Source organism: Carassius auratus, chromosome 14, assembly GCF_003368295.1.
Source record: "Carassius auratus strain Wakin chromosome 14, ASM336829v1, whole genome shotgun sequence".
Classification (NCBI taxonomy): domain Eukaryota; kingdom Metazoa; phylum Chordata; class Actinopteri; order Cypriniformes; family Cyprinidae; genus Carassius; species Carassius auratus.
The window spans coordinates 28562596-28577208 of NC_039256.1; the positions used below are offsets into that span (position 1 = coordinate 28562596).

The 14613-nt window shown below is 37.3% G+C and overlaps 1 protein-coding gene across 9 annotated transcripts in view; it reads right to left on the reverse strand.

Moving 5' to 3' along the window:
• LOC113114235 (GRB2-associated-binding protein 1-like) overlaps positions 1–14613 on the reverse strand; it is a 67972-nt gene that overhangs the window by 6843 nt on the left and 46516 nt on the right. For 5 of the 9 annotated variants that reach the window (XM_026281081.1, XM_026281087.1, XM_026281086.1 and 2 more), the window contains 8 exons: positions 12990–13215; positions 12677–12763; positions 11118–11752; positions 10094–10188; positions 9690–9984; positions 7074–7157; positions 4093–4189; positions 3467–3593 (listed from right to left, as the gene is read on the reverse strand). In XM_026281081.1, coding sequence (XP_026136866.1) covers positions 3467–3593; positions 4093–4189; positions 7074–7157; positions 9690–9984; positions 10094–10188; positions 11118–11752; positions 12677–12763; positions 12990–13215 — 1646 coding nt within the window. The other 4 variants (XM_026281082.1, XM_026281083.1, XM_026281084.1 and 1 more) reach the window with 4 other exon arrangements.

Consider the following 14613-nt stretch of genomic DNA (forward strand, 5'->3'; position numbering starts at 1 on the left):
TATTTATTTATTTTTTTTACAAATTACACATACATTTAAGTGGGTCGCGGCTTGATGAACAGGGAAAATCGTGGGTCCCCTGACCAAACCAGTTGAGAATCACTGATGTATACAATTGACAAAAAAAAATAAATAAAAAAAATAAAAAAAATAAAAATAATAATAATAATAAAAAAGTATATATATACACAATCATGTATAGCTATGATTATCATCTTTGGACATATACTGTAAGACCTCTTGAAACTGCAAATTATATGCAAGTAATTTAAGTTCCACTCATGTTGAAATAAACAGGATATATATATGTATGTGTATATGTGTGTGTATATATATGTATATGTATGTGTGTGTGTGTGTGTGTATATATATATATATATATATATATATATATATATATATATATATATATATATATATATATATATATATATATATATACACACACACACACACACACACATACATACACATATATATATATATATATATATACACACATATATACATATATATATATATATATATACACATACACATACACATACACACACATATATACACTCATTGGCCACTTTATTACGTACACCTGTTTAATTGCTCGGTAACGCAAATTGCTAATAAGCCAATCACATGGCAGCAACTCAATGAATTTAGGCATCTAGATTTCGTGAAGATGACTTGCTGTTCAAACAGAGCATCATTATGGGGAAGAAAGGGGATTTAAGTGTTTTTGAACGTGGAATGATTGTTGGTGCCAGACAAGCTGGTCTGAGTATTTCAAAAACTGCTGATCTACTGGAATTTTCATGCACTTTCATCTCTAGGGTTTACAGAGAATGGTCCAAAAAAGAGAAAATATCCATTGTGTGGTAGTTGTGTGGATGAAAATGCCTTGTTGATGTCAGAGGAGAAAGGGCCGACTGGTTAGAAATGATAGAAAGGCAACAGGAACTTAAATAACCCCTCTTTACAAACAAGGTATCTCGATTTCTGCTGTGACATTCAGATGGTGGGGTCAGAATTTGGGGTAAAGAACATGAAATCATGGATCCACCCTGCCTTGTCTCAATGGTTCAGGCTGCTGCTGGTGGTGTAATGGTTTGGGGGATATTTTCTTGGAACACTTTGGGCTCCTTAGTACCAACTGAGCATTGTTTAAAAGCCACAGCCTGCCTGAGTAGTGTAGCTGACCATTGTCCATCCCTTTATGACTACAGTGGACCTATCTTCTGATGGCTACTTCCAGCAGGATAATGCACCATGTCACAAAGGTGAAATCATCTCAGACTGTACTCTTGAACATAAGGAGTTCACTTTACTCAAATGGTCTCCACAGTCACCAGATCTCGATCCAAAAGAGCATCTTTCGGATTCGATGGAACAGAAGATTAACATCATGGAATGGATGTGCAGCCGATAAATCTGCAGCAACTGCGTGATGCTATCATGTCAATATGGACCAAAATCTCTGAGGAATGTTTCCAACGCCTTGTTGAATCTATGCAACAAAGAATTAAGGCAGTTCTGAAGGCAAAAGGGTCCAACCCAGTACTAGCAAAGTATACATAATAAAGTGGCCAGAGAGTGTGTGTGCGTGCGTATATGTGTATATATATATATATATTTTTTTTTTTTACAAGAATGTAATATGGAAAATAAATAAATAAAAATCTGCCTAATGACACATACATTAATGTTTGAAAGTTTGGGGTGGTTTTTTTTTTTGTCTCTTATGCTCACCAGGGTTGCATTTTATAAAAATAGTAATATTGGAAAACATTATTACAATGCTATTTATGCAAACAGTGAAACTAATTATAAATGCCTATGATTTCCATTTCATGATTTCATCCCTTGTGAAAGGGATAGTTTACCTAAAAACAAAAATTCTGTCATAATTTACTCACCCTCAAATTGCTCAAACCTGTATGCATTTTGTTCTTTTGCCGAACACAAAAGAAAGTTCTTTTGAAGAATGCATGTAACCACACAGCTAATGGTCCCTATAATATTTTTTGATATTCCATAAGGTGAGTAAAAGATGGCAGAATTAAAATTTTTGGCTGAACTATCCCTTTAAAACACATCCAGAGTGGAGTTCAGTCCACCTCACCTCATCCAGGTTGTCTAGACCTGACACTTCTCTCTTTATAGGAGTGATGGGAACAGTACAGTAGAAGGACTCTTCTCTGTGAAATGGACGAATCGGGAGGAAAGGAGGTATAGACAAAAATCAAAGAGTAAACAGGAAATAAATGGCAAAGGCCAGCAGAGAAACTAGAAATGAAAATGCAAAATACAAATGAGGCAGACAAGTGGATCAACAAAAGAAAGCAAGAAACAGAATGCAGGAAATAGGAAACAGAAAAGAGGCAGAGAAATGTCTCTCCCAAGCATTGGCATTTGAATCCGGTGCAACAAAAGCCACACTGTGCAGTGTTACCAATAACTTTACTGCTGGCGTGCTAAAATGTTAACAAACAAAACAAGCCATGCACGAAAAGCTCCATGTCAAGAAAATGTTTAAGAAAAACATTAATAAACCAAACATGGAACAACAAAGATTAAAGGTCCTTCAGGTGAAACCAAGACAGAAAAAAAATGGAAGAAAGATAAAACAGAAATAGAAGAAAGACTGGAGAAGTGAAGGTAGGAAAAGCAGCGAGGGGTCCTTCTATCCAGTGTGTTGACTGACCACAAAATAACTTTGTTAACCTGTTATTACATTTTTGACCTAGCATTTATGCCAAAAAAAAACAAAAATGAATTGATTAAATATATACGATGTGTCAGAACAAATCCATAATGTTTATTTTAAATTCAAATCTGCAGAAAAGAATATGGAAGAAAACGTATAACTTTAAAAAGTTGAATCAAAAGGATTAATTAAAGTGATCGAAAGCTCAGTCAATGCTTTTACGTTGTTAAAAATATAGATATTTCAACATATTTCTATTTTATTGATCATAGAATATTAGGCAGCAAAAGAGTTTAATATAGATAACAATAAACAATGTTTCTTGAACACCGAATCAGCATAAAATGTACGAAATAATTTCTGAAGGCTCATGTTGCACTCAGGATTGTAAATAACGTTTTAAAATTTATACATATAAAAAAAACAGTTATTTTAAATTGCAACAATATTTCACATTATTTCGGTTTTAACTATTTTTAAATGCAGCCTTGATAAACATAAGACACAGTATGTATAAGTACGTATGTAAATATATATATATATATATATATATATATATATATATATATATATATATATATATATATATATATATATATATATATATATATATATATATATATTACAGACTTCAAACTTCCAGCTGTTAATGTTTGTGCAAATAAATTTATATTCATATACACACTGAATATATTGCCTGAATTCATATATTTTTTATAACTGAGTGGAACCGTTGTGTTTTTTGGTTTTGTTTTTTTTACATACTGGTTCATCTGTAGACATATTAGTGTGTTGCATGGTTACATAATTCTCATCACAGTCGTCGGAGTCGCTGCTGGAGGCAGTGGTATGCCCTGACGATGGTCTGGGGGCCGCGGTACACCTAGAAGGGCTGAGGAGCAGGACAACATTTACACTGACGCTCGCTCTCTCTCACACACACACACACACACAATGAACAGCAACACAAACACTCCCTGTCTGGATTTATGCAAGGTCTGAGCTGTATGTCTTTGACTGATAATGTGTAACCCAAAACACACTGGCAGTCAAAAAGACCTTCAGTGGCATTGATTCACACACACTTTAAGCGATCCAGACACATGAACCTCATAGCACCTACATCAATGTATCAAATCAATAAATAATTCAAGAATACAATTCATGCTTTTATTGGACTGTCATCACCACCACTTTTGTTATTATGTGATGTTAATTAGTGATGACAGCCGAATCACTTATTATGACATTTTTCTACCAGTTTACTAAAATGGGATGTTAGGACAAGACTACAGGAATGCATGAATGATTAGTTATTTAGCCTGTGGTGTCCATGCAGAACCATGCTTCAATACTGATCTGTTTTTAGAGGAAACATGCCCGACACTTACTCCCTCGTGAAGGACCTGGTCACGGGGGAACGCACCGGCGCCGTACACTCCTCCAACTCAGCTAGAGGCTTGATCTCCAAAGGGGCCGGCCTACCTGCTAAAATATATATATATATATATATATAAAATCCATCAGTTTAAAGAAGAATTTTTTTTTTTTTCAAATGACATAATACGCCCCAAAAGTTTGGCCAGATACATAGTTATTATCAACAAGATAAATAATATTAAAAAATATAATTAATTACAATAAATTGAGTGAATGAAAGATTTACAAATATTTAAACACAGATTTGCATGTAATTGAGATTGCGGTTCTCTACTTTTAGCCAGTAGAGGGCGATGTCTGCTATTTAGTCCATAATTGGAGTCAGAAGTCACCTTTATTTAATTCACCTTTCTTAATAAGCATACTTCACTTAATTTTTTCGCACTTAACAAGAGACTTAAGCCCAATTCAGGACCAAGTCATGAGAAATGAAATCACACCCGAGTGAAAACTGGAAAGGTTGAAAAGAAGGCCACTGCCAAAGGAAGGGAAAAAACGAATGATAATCATGTACATCCTCCTCTCGTCCCCTTCGCACATATACACACAGCACCTGATTTATTTAATTCAGCTGGCCAAAAACTCTGCTAAAATGAGATGCTCCCAATCTGGCAACAGAGGAATAGCTGTAGCTGGCTGAAATGCACACCAGCTGGTGCCAGTGTGAGAGGGAAGAAAGCACAGACTGATATGCATCTCAAGGCCCTGAACTTTTTGGACACATAATGTGGCTTGAGCAAGTTTCTGCTAATACACACACACACATATATATTATATAATACATATATGTGTGTGTGTGTGTGTGTGTGTGTGTGTGTGTGTGTGTGTGTGTGTGTGTGTGTGTGTGTGTGTGTGTGTGTGTGTGTGTGTGTATAAAATATGACTTTTTTTTTTATAGCCATCTTTGTACTGCTCTGATAGCATTTCATCAGCATTGAATGGGTGCCGTCAGAAGTCCAAAGAGTTGATGAACCCACTTGTGATGTTTTCACCACAGACGATCCATTGGTGTGCAAGTCATGTAATGCTACATTTCTCCAAAGCTGTTTCCATGAAAAAACAAAGTCATACACAGCTTGGATGGCCTGAAGGTGAGTACATTTCAAGCTAATTTTAATTTTAGAGTGAACTGTTCCTTTAAGCCATATTATTATTATTTGCATATTCAGTATTCAGATACAATTAAAAACGCTAAAAAATCTTAACAACCCCAAACTTTTGAAGAGCAGACTTCCTGATGGCAAGCAAACCTCGCTCCCATGGTTTTATCCAGACACCTGGATTGCTCTTCGCACCGTTAGTCATAATACGATTCATCCGCCCACTTTCAGCTCGTCAATATGACTCAAAAATGCTAATGCAAATGAGTTGGTTAAGTGTTTATAATGTTTATGACTCGTGGGTCAGTGAGCAGTTTGACAGTGAAAGGTGTTTGTAGAGACACTGCTGATTGAGTGTCTGTCAGATGTTAATCAGTTAGTTTTAACTGTGGTATCAAGTGTGTTAGCTTTCCTCCATCAGTTAAACACAAGCATCAACTCTACCAGAACCTTAAAACCTCATCTATCACAAATTCATTAGCTTAATAACCAGCTGACCAATTAAAGTAATAAATCAAACAGTCTTCGCAGGGACCGCAATCTGTGCACACAACAGACAATGCAATGGATAGCATCAGTGACATAATAATACAAATATTGGAGTGGAAAGCCAAGTTCTTCCACACACTGCATGTAGTGAATGTTTGTATGATAGGCTACATTCACACAGTCAGTTTTTGGGACTGGAAACCATATTTACAATGAATGGTCTCAAAGTAGCTTGAAAACGCTCTCTGTATGAAAGAATAAGCAAAGTCAAGCCCTCTATTCTATGAAGCTGTAAATAATGCCTATAACCAGTATAACAGTTACTTATGTAAATGTTGGGTAATATACATGGTTATGAGTCCATTTACGGAAGTGTATTTAAGTATAAAATGTGATTCTCACTTTCATTTATAACATGTGAAAAAAGAACTACATTGAGCACTCTAAAAAAAAAAAAAAAAGTAGTACAAGGAATACACCAACTTAATCGTTTTCATGTTGTGGCCGATAAAACAATAAATAAATTAAAATAAAATAAATTTGCATCAATACATATATTTTGTCTACCGTATTTTTCGGACTATAAGTCGCACCTGAGTATAAGTCGCATCAGTTCAAAAATACGTCATGATGAGGAAAAAAAACATAAATCGCACTGAACTATAAGTCGCATTTATTTAGAACCGCGAGAGGGCGCTCTATGTCTTCAGTGTAGTCTACAGGAGCACTGAGCAGCATATAGCGCCCTCTCACGGCTGGAGACGGTAATGTTTTCTCTTGGTTCATTTCTCTCAGTTCATGTCAAATTAATTTTGATAAGTCGTACCTGACTATAAGTTGCAGGACCAGCCAAACTATGAAAAAAGTGCGACGTATAGTCCGGAAAACACGGTAATTAAATTATAAATGTGCAATATTATATAGATACAGTGTGGCAAAAAGTCAGCCCCAAAAAAAACAAAAAAATCCCGAAAATCACATTTTAGGGTTTTTAATAGATAGATAGATAGATAGATAGATAGATAGATAGATAGATAGATAGATAGATAGATAGATAGATAGATAGATAGATAGATAGATAGATAGATAGATAGATAGATAGTAATTCTACAATTTAAACTTACAAAAGCTTCCTAGTTAGAACCATATTCTTCTGCTTCGAGAAAATAGCCAAATTCTCAGTTTGTAAGTCACTTACTGTATGTATATCAAGGTCTTGACAGTGAAGGTCAGTTTTTGATTACATTTTATTTGTTCTATTACTGTATTCAATGTGTCATTCACAATGAGAGCTTATTGAAATGACCCCTCAGAACTGAGGAGGTACACAGTGAGATACGTACCCCTTCGCAGTCTTGAGAATTCACCTATGGTTTGGGAGTCGGTTCGCTCAAGACCGACTGCTCTGTTTATTTTAGGGCTCTGACCTGAATTGGTGAGAGAAAACTTCTTTGTTACATGTCTCCTTTGAAAGAATCGGCCTTGTCTTCTTCTAAACTTCACACCCATGCAATTTAGCACAGTCACGGCCACCTCCATCACTCGTGCCTCTTCTCTTTCACCGAACAGATAAGTGTTGGGCTGCTGCCATGGCAACAACTCTTCATGCATTTAAGACATGCAATGAACAAGGCTTCCCCACAAAGACGGACTTGGGCGAGACATGCACAGGGTTAAACAGACACACGTGGGTGAGTAAAGCATTCACACCAACCGACGACACGCCAGCATGTGGCTCAGCCAGACAGAAGGGTTCAGTAATGTCTATGTAATATTAGGAGAAGTAAACCAACATATATGCATATAGCTGCCACAAGAAAATACCACAGGTCACCAGTGATGATGGCCTCAATTAAACAACAGGCCAAAAAGAGCAGAATATCACAATCATTTTTAGGACTGAAAGTTAGGTGTGTGTTCAGGTAGAAACGTTTGATACAGGAAGAGACCGAAACCAGATAGAACAGAAACTGATATTTCGACCTGTATAGAGCAGCCACTGAAAGAATAGAGAGAGGACAAACACATTAAGACACAAAGTACCCAACAACTGCCTATAAGATGCCACCAAAGCTGTTTGAATCACGCCGTTTTTAGAGAAAGCTTGCAAATACACAACAAACACAATAAGCCGTGGTCAGAAGAGCAGCAGAAGTGACACTGGACATTTGAGAATGACGGGAAAACATTGAGTGTTGTGCTTGGCCCATGTTTAGAAAATAGAAAATGATTTTAAAAGAAGACCTATTTCATTACTCTACATGCACTACTTGGCCAAAAGCATGTGAAAACCCGAACATCACACCAGTTGTAATTTATATATTTTTTTAAATAAATAAAGAAAATATATTTATATATATGTCTGTCTCAATGTGTTTTATAGCCGTTTATTATTTACAGATTAAGTAATTATTAATTTACAACATGTAATTACTATGGAGTTAGGTTTTGGTTTGGATTAGTTTCTTGTTTTTATGTATAATTTAATTGAATTACTAAATAATATGTAACATGTACAGTGTGGGATTACAAATTTGTACTATGTTAAATCTAGTTTCCAACGTAATAGTATGTACTTTGTGTTTTTACATTTTGAGGTTAAGATTATGGCATTCTGAGATTATCAGGTCAAGCAGCCCAGGTTCCTGAGACATTAACCTTTTGTCTTGATGGTAGAGCAAGGTCCCAACATAAAGGTGCCTGCTTAACTCGAGGCACAGCTGTGCCTTTGTTTCTATGATAATGTGAAGGTATTGGTGATACGATCAGGCACTTCTGTATTTAAATGACACTGTTATGCTGATGAGATCAAGGCTGGGAAAATGCCAATGTCTGTCACTTTCCTGATTGCATTTCCATGCTCCCACCTCTGTGTATCCCGCCCCCTTGAAATGTATATAAACTACAATGTATTAATGACTAGTTAGACTTTTGATGACTACAGCGCCACGCAGAGCAAGCGTTCTCAATAAATAATTCTGCTGAAGATTAGCCAAGAGTCTCCTTCTGAGTTTCCAACAACAGTATAAAAAAAATAATAAAAAAATAGCAAATAAACGTTTTCATTGTTATATATATGAAAACTTTTATTTGCACCTAGATTTTTTTTTATACTTTATACAAAGGGTTTAATTTGCACCTTTGTGTTTCCACCCAGCTTTTGAATAATGTAAGTCATAACTCAAATTTTCTACTAACAATATTTGTCTAAGAGTGCATTGCTGCTTGAGTTCATGCATTTGCTAGTCATGGGTGTCACTGATAACTCCAAACCTGTTCATTACACTGTGTTTTCACATAGTTATGGCCACGTGGTTCATCTCCTCTGCATGTAACTTGCTGTCTCTTGCATTAGCAGTGCTCGGGAACATTAACACATTAGCTCGGAAACATTAAACCATAACTGAAGATACACAATGGTTTCGGATGAGCGCAGACAGCTGCTGCCATTAATGTTTAGTTCAATAGTGCTGTCCTAGCTGGCTCCTGATGTTTCGGCCCACTTGTGCAACTGTCAGTACGTCCCCTTTTTCTCCTAAACCAGATTGAAATTCCCCTCGCAGGTCTGCACCATCAAAGGGATCTTTCACTAAGACACAATGGGGACAGAGGTGACCGCTCCAGGCTCCCTCATACCCAGGGCTCTGAGTCTGTAGACAATAGCTTCTTTTATTCGTGAGGTCACATGCTAACCATTAAAATGCATTGAAGGTCATTGAAACAGCAGTTTGGACTCGTTCACTAAGCAAGTTATGATTGCATGGCAACGAGGAGCCTGAGAACTGATCAAAAGTTGAAATTAAACCTTTTTATAAGCATGGGCCGGCACCTGTTAGTGAGAAAGGTGGTAATGAGAGTTGCTAAGCTGAAGAGACGAAAGCACTGTACACATGAACACAACTCCTCACGTATATCACACACACACATTCGCCACAAAAGAAACAAACCCCAGGGCTCACCTTTACGGTCAGGTTTGAGGTTGCGGTCTACGGGTGGAGGTTGGCATTCGGGGATGTGCACCGGTCTACGTGGTGGGGTCTTGGGGCTGGAGCGGAAGCCCATGTGGGCAGGAGGAGGCACCTGTTTTCCGAGGGAGGAGAACTCCACTGTGCCCGGTGTCATGGGCACATAGTTGGGCTCCTGGATGGGTTCTGACAGGCTGCTGGAGCGCGGATGTGAGGAAGAGTGGACGCTCATGGGCACATAGTTCTCAGTCATCTCCTCACCTCCTACTGGCACCATGCCTTTATTCTTCTACATGCATCCAAGAGCAGAGAAGAAACTGTTAGGGATACTTAAGACACTCAAAAGACAGGACCAAGTTTTAAAATAGATAAAGATTATTATTATCATGAAAACTTACAAAATAGCTGTTGAAGCTTTCGTTAAAATCAAATGAGCAGCTTTTATCTGAGGTGAAGGGACGGGGTATATCATAGCAGTCTTGAGATCCGTAATCTGTGAAATAAAAAATAAAATAAAAAATGAAAGCAGGCAAAAAGAATTAATAAAAAATAAAGTCACAGAACCACCTCTATTATGCTCAGCAAGTTTGCATTTATCTTTATTAAAACTATAGTAAAACTACGGTAATATTGTGAAATGTTTTATATTATTTAAAACAACTTATTTCTATTTTAATACATTTTAAAATGTAATATATTCCTGTGATGGCAATGCAGAATTTTCAGCCTCCATTACTTCCAGTCTTGTATGTAATCAGTATGTAACAATCTCAATCCCACAATTCCACCAAACAACACTAGAGGGACCCACTGATGACTACATGACCACACTGTTGCAGCACAAACAGCTTGATCAACACCTATTAAAATCTCCTGAGTGAATGCCATTGATTTGCCAGAAATTAAGAAAAAGTCAATAAAATCAGGATTTAGACTCAAAATAAAAATGTCCACAGCGCAGATATCCGTATTCATACTGTACCTGCTCACGAATGGTAAAAACAACAACAACAACAAAAGAGTGGGTAACATTTTTGTGCCTTTTATCATATATTTCCAAGCATTCTGGCAAACTGTAAAATAAAATAAGGTTAAATAAAATAAAATATCAATAAAAAAAAATCATTAAAAGGATAGTTCACAAAAAAAGACTCATTCTAAAGCCACTTTTTGTAACAAATATTTCATGTTCTTCTCATGTAACGATAATGGCTTTAAATGATTTGTTGTGGGTCATTTCTCTGTCAAATTTGATGTGCAATTAATATGAGAGTCATCAAACATTTTAATCCATCGACAGCTCAGAAACTAAACCGTAAGGCTACCTGAACTACTTACGATACTGAGCTTGTATTGTTACTGAACTGTTGCTTTCATAATGATGAAGGAATAGCACAGGTGAGATAACTGATATCCTCCTACCTTTCCGCAGACAATCCACTGTACCAGTGTTGCTCCATAGTGCTTTGCTCCCTCCTGCACTGGATGGCACGCAGTAAGTTCCGTCAGTCTCAGACATCGACCGTGGCACCACATATGTGTCCGTGGGTGAGCGCTCTGGTTGGACTGATCCAGCGGTCAGTAAAGGCTTAGGCGGACGGGGGGGTGGTACCACATCTGTGGCCCCCGGAACAGCCTCTATCCCAGCTGTACGAGGAACCTGGTAGGTGCAGTTACTTCCAGGTGTTGGTGGAATATCATAGCTAACTGACAAGTTCCGCATATGGGCCTCTAAAGAGGGTTTACGACCAGGCGTATTAAAGACATAGAGTTCACCGGCCTCACCGTCAGGAGCCGGAAGGGAGGACGCCGACTTCGGCAGCAGCACAGTGTCCTGAGAGTAACTTCGGGGCAGGTGGTACACACCCTGTGAGTCGGCTGAGAACGACTGTCCGCGTGAAGGAGGAGAATCATAGAGCCCAGCGCCATGCTGGCTAGGAAAGAAACCATTGACCGAAGTGTGCTTGGAGGAGGAGGAGGTGGGAGTGTGGTGGGATGGGAGGTTGTCATTACAATCGGGTTCGGAGGAGGTAGACTTGGAGCATTCACCACGGGACCTGTAAAGAAGCCCACGTATGAGATAAAGATTGTCAGATTGCCAAACTATATGAAAACAAACTCATTTCTCCTCATCAGTACAAAGATATTGAAAGAAAACACCCCTTCAAACACATACTATGCTATTTGTGAAATCATGCTGCCTGCAAATAACTTTTGTCATTATGAAAAATCACAATGTGAATTAGTTTTTGTGTTTTAATTAACTTGGCATGGAAAAGATAATATATAGTCAGTTGGTCATTACTGCATAATGACTGAATCCTGAAGTGGTTTAATTTGCAATATTGACCAGCCAACTATAATATCCTGCTTATTACACAGCAACTTGGCAATCAGAGATGCATTCATTCAGTAGTTTGGTGCAAAGTTAAAAAGTTTTTCACATTAAGAAGGTGTGAAACCAGAAGGGTTGACAAAGAAAAATAAACAGTGTAAACATTGCTACAGCATAATACCAATAGTAGTGAAAGTTTCTTCCTTTTCTTTTTTTCTTGGACAGGTAAGGGAATTAATAACTGTCTTAAGGCCCTGGTATACTTCACTTTCCGGATTCCATAGCCAGGGACCAAGAGTCAAATATAGTTTAACGATCATTACACAACATTTGATCACATAAGGAAACGATTAACCAAATGTTGTCGAGTATTCCAGAAATCTGTATAATAAGCATCTGGCAAGGTTAGTGCCAAACACAAGCATGCATGTCACATTTCACACAAGTCCTGGTTCAAAATATGCATACACACTCTTTTAAGCACTGAAGGCAAAAACACATACCAACCTATTTTAGTCAGTAGAATTTAAGTTGAATACATAGTAAGTTGTTATAATAAGTGTGCAGATTTTCAGGTAAAAAAAAAAAAAAGTTATTGTGTGTGCTGTTTAGTATTGTTTTCTTCACACTGATGCTCTTCACTCACTGACAGTCAGGAGGAGCGCTCCTGCTCCCACACTCCTCCAAAAGCAGGTATTCCTGCTCCTCTCCTAGAGCAAGAGGAGCCACTGGACTACACCACACACACAAATACATACAATCAGACCCATATCTGCAGGTCTTCCCCCATAGCACCCGAATGTCCTAAAGCATCTTTGTCGGAGTGGATGGTCTATATAACAGCTAATACAAAAACAAAACAGTAACAGGCCTACATTACAAAATACTGGATGAGCCACATTCTAAAATAGCTAATATACACATACCCCTCACGTTGTGCGATGCGTTACACATCTTACCTATTAGGCTCTGGTTTCTTGCTCTCACAGTTGAGCAGCCAAAGGTAGTCCTGAGGCTCATCCAGACTGGAGGAGGACCCCAGGGGTCTGATGCTAACAGGCTGGTAGGGAGGAGGCAGGTTGGCCAGTGCAGAAGCCCCTAAGGCTCCTCCTGGCCCGCCGCTAGGGGCCGTATCCACCACCATACCGCCTGGCACATTTGCTTGGTGAGAGATCTTTCCAGAGTCTGTAGAAAGAAAAGAGAGGAGAGATTAACACTGAGCTTCACACTTTATGAGATCATAAGCCTTGAAATACACTTAAGATCAGACCAAGCTCAGGGCAGCATTGTTTTAATCAAAAGCTTTTACTGAAACCATCCCTGTTCAAAACAAATTAGCATTGTGAAAGCCTCTCCGCAGGCTGACTTCTGGTAAGCTAAGTGTGAACTGATCAAATTAAATTAAGAAAATACAATGTGTGGTTGCCAAATATATTGGGTGTTTAAAAAAATGATTGAAATACTAATATTTAGCATATTTCTATACTAAATATTAGTAAAAATGTGTGCTTGTAAATTTATTGGAAGTACAAAAAAATTAAACACTAATATTTAGCAAATTGTTTACCTATTTTAACATTTGATCTATCTTTCTAACCATCCATCAATCCATTTATTTTTTGTGTAATTATTTCATGCTTAAACCAGAGAGCCTTTTGGGTACTGGAATATTTTTAGAATACGCCATTTGGAAAATATGGAGAGATGCATCTCATGATAATCATTTATTATAGTTTATAAACTATATATATATATATATATATATATATATATATATATATATATATATATATATATGCCATTAGTTATATTTTATATGCCATTTATTGATAACTAGCTTTTAGTTCTATGACCTGCTTGATTTAACCAATTTAATTGGTCCCATTGCAATACAAACACACCTCCAATGTAAGTGCATTATTATGAACATGTTTCTCTATTGTTTTTAAAGCTAAAAGTTGGCGACAGCAGGCTAGACCCCATGAAATTTCCTTCCTATGTTGACGGACTTCCTACTGAAACCTAAATGTTTATGTGCAACATGTTGAAGAGTGCCTTCAAGTCATTTTGGCAAAATTGTGAGCATCTAACGTGAGGCCAATTTTTAGGAGTACACTAACATAGATTAGCTTTGAAGCAAATAGATATGGGTAAAAAAAAAAAATACAAAACTCCCCTTCTGACTTTACTGGGTGTTTAAGTTTGTATTGTATGATCATATTTATATTAAACTGAAAATTGAAAATGATGGATTGCCTGAAGATGAGATTCAAAGGCAGAACAGAGATAACCATGTTACTTTGAGGGAGAATGAAATGCTTGCTTTTGTAAAGGGACTGATCGAGGACCTTGACCTTGTGAAAGTGCAGAACTCTGCAGAGAGGAACCCTGAACACATGACGCTAATGAAAGTGCCACTAATCCATGACGGAGTCTCAGTTTTATGTGGCATCTAAGCTTTTTGTCTATGTTCTTTTAAAAGAGCTTTTCTTTATATCTGACTTTTTTATTTTTATTTCCATCTCTCTTTGAGCAGCCTACTCTCAAGGTCAGTTGAGTGCGGTTAACGTGGTGGTTGTGCGT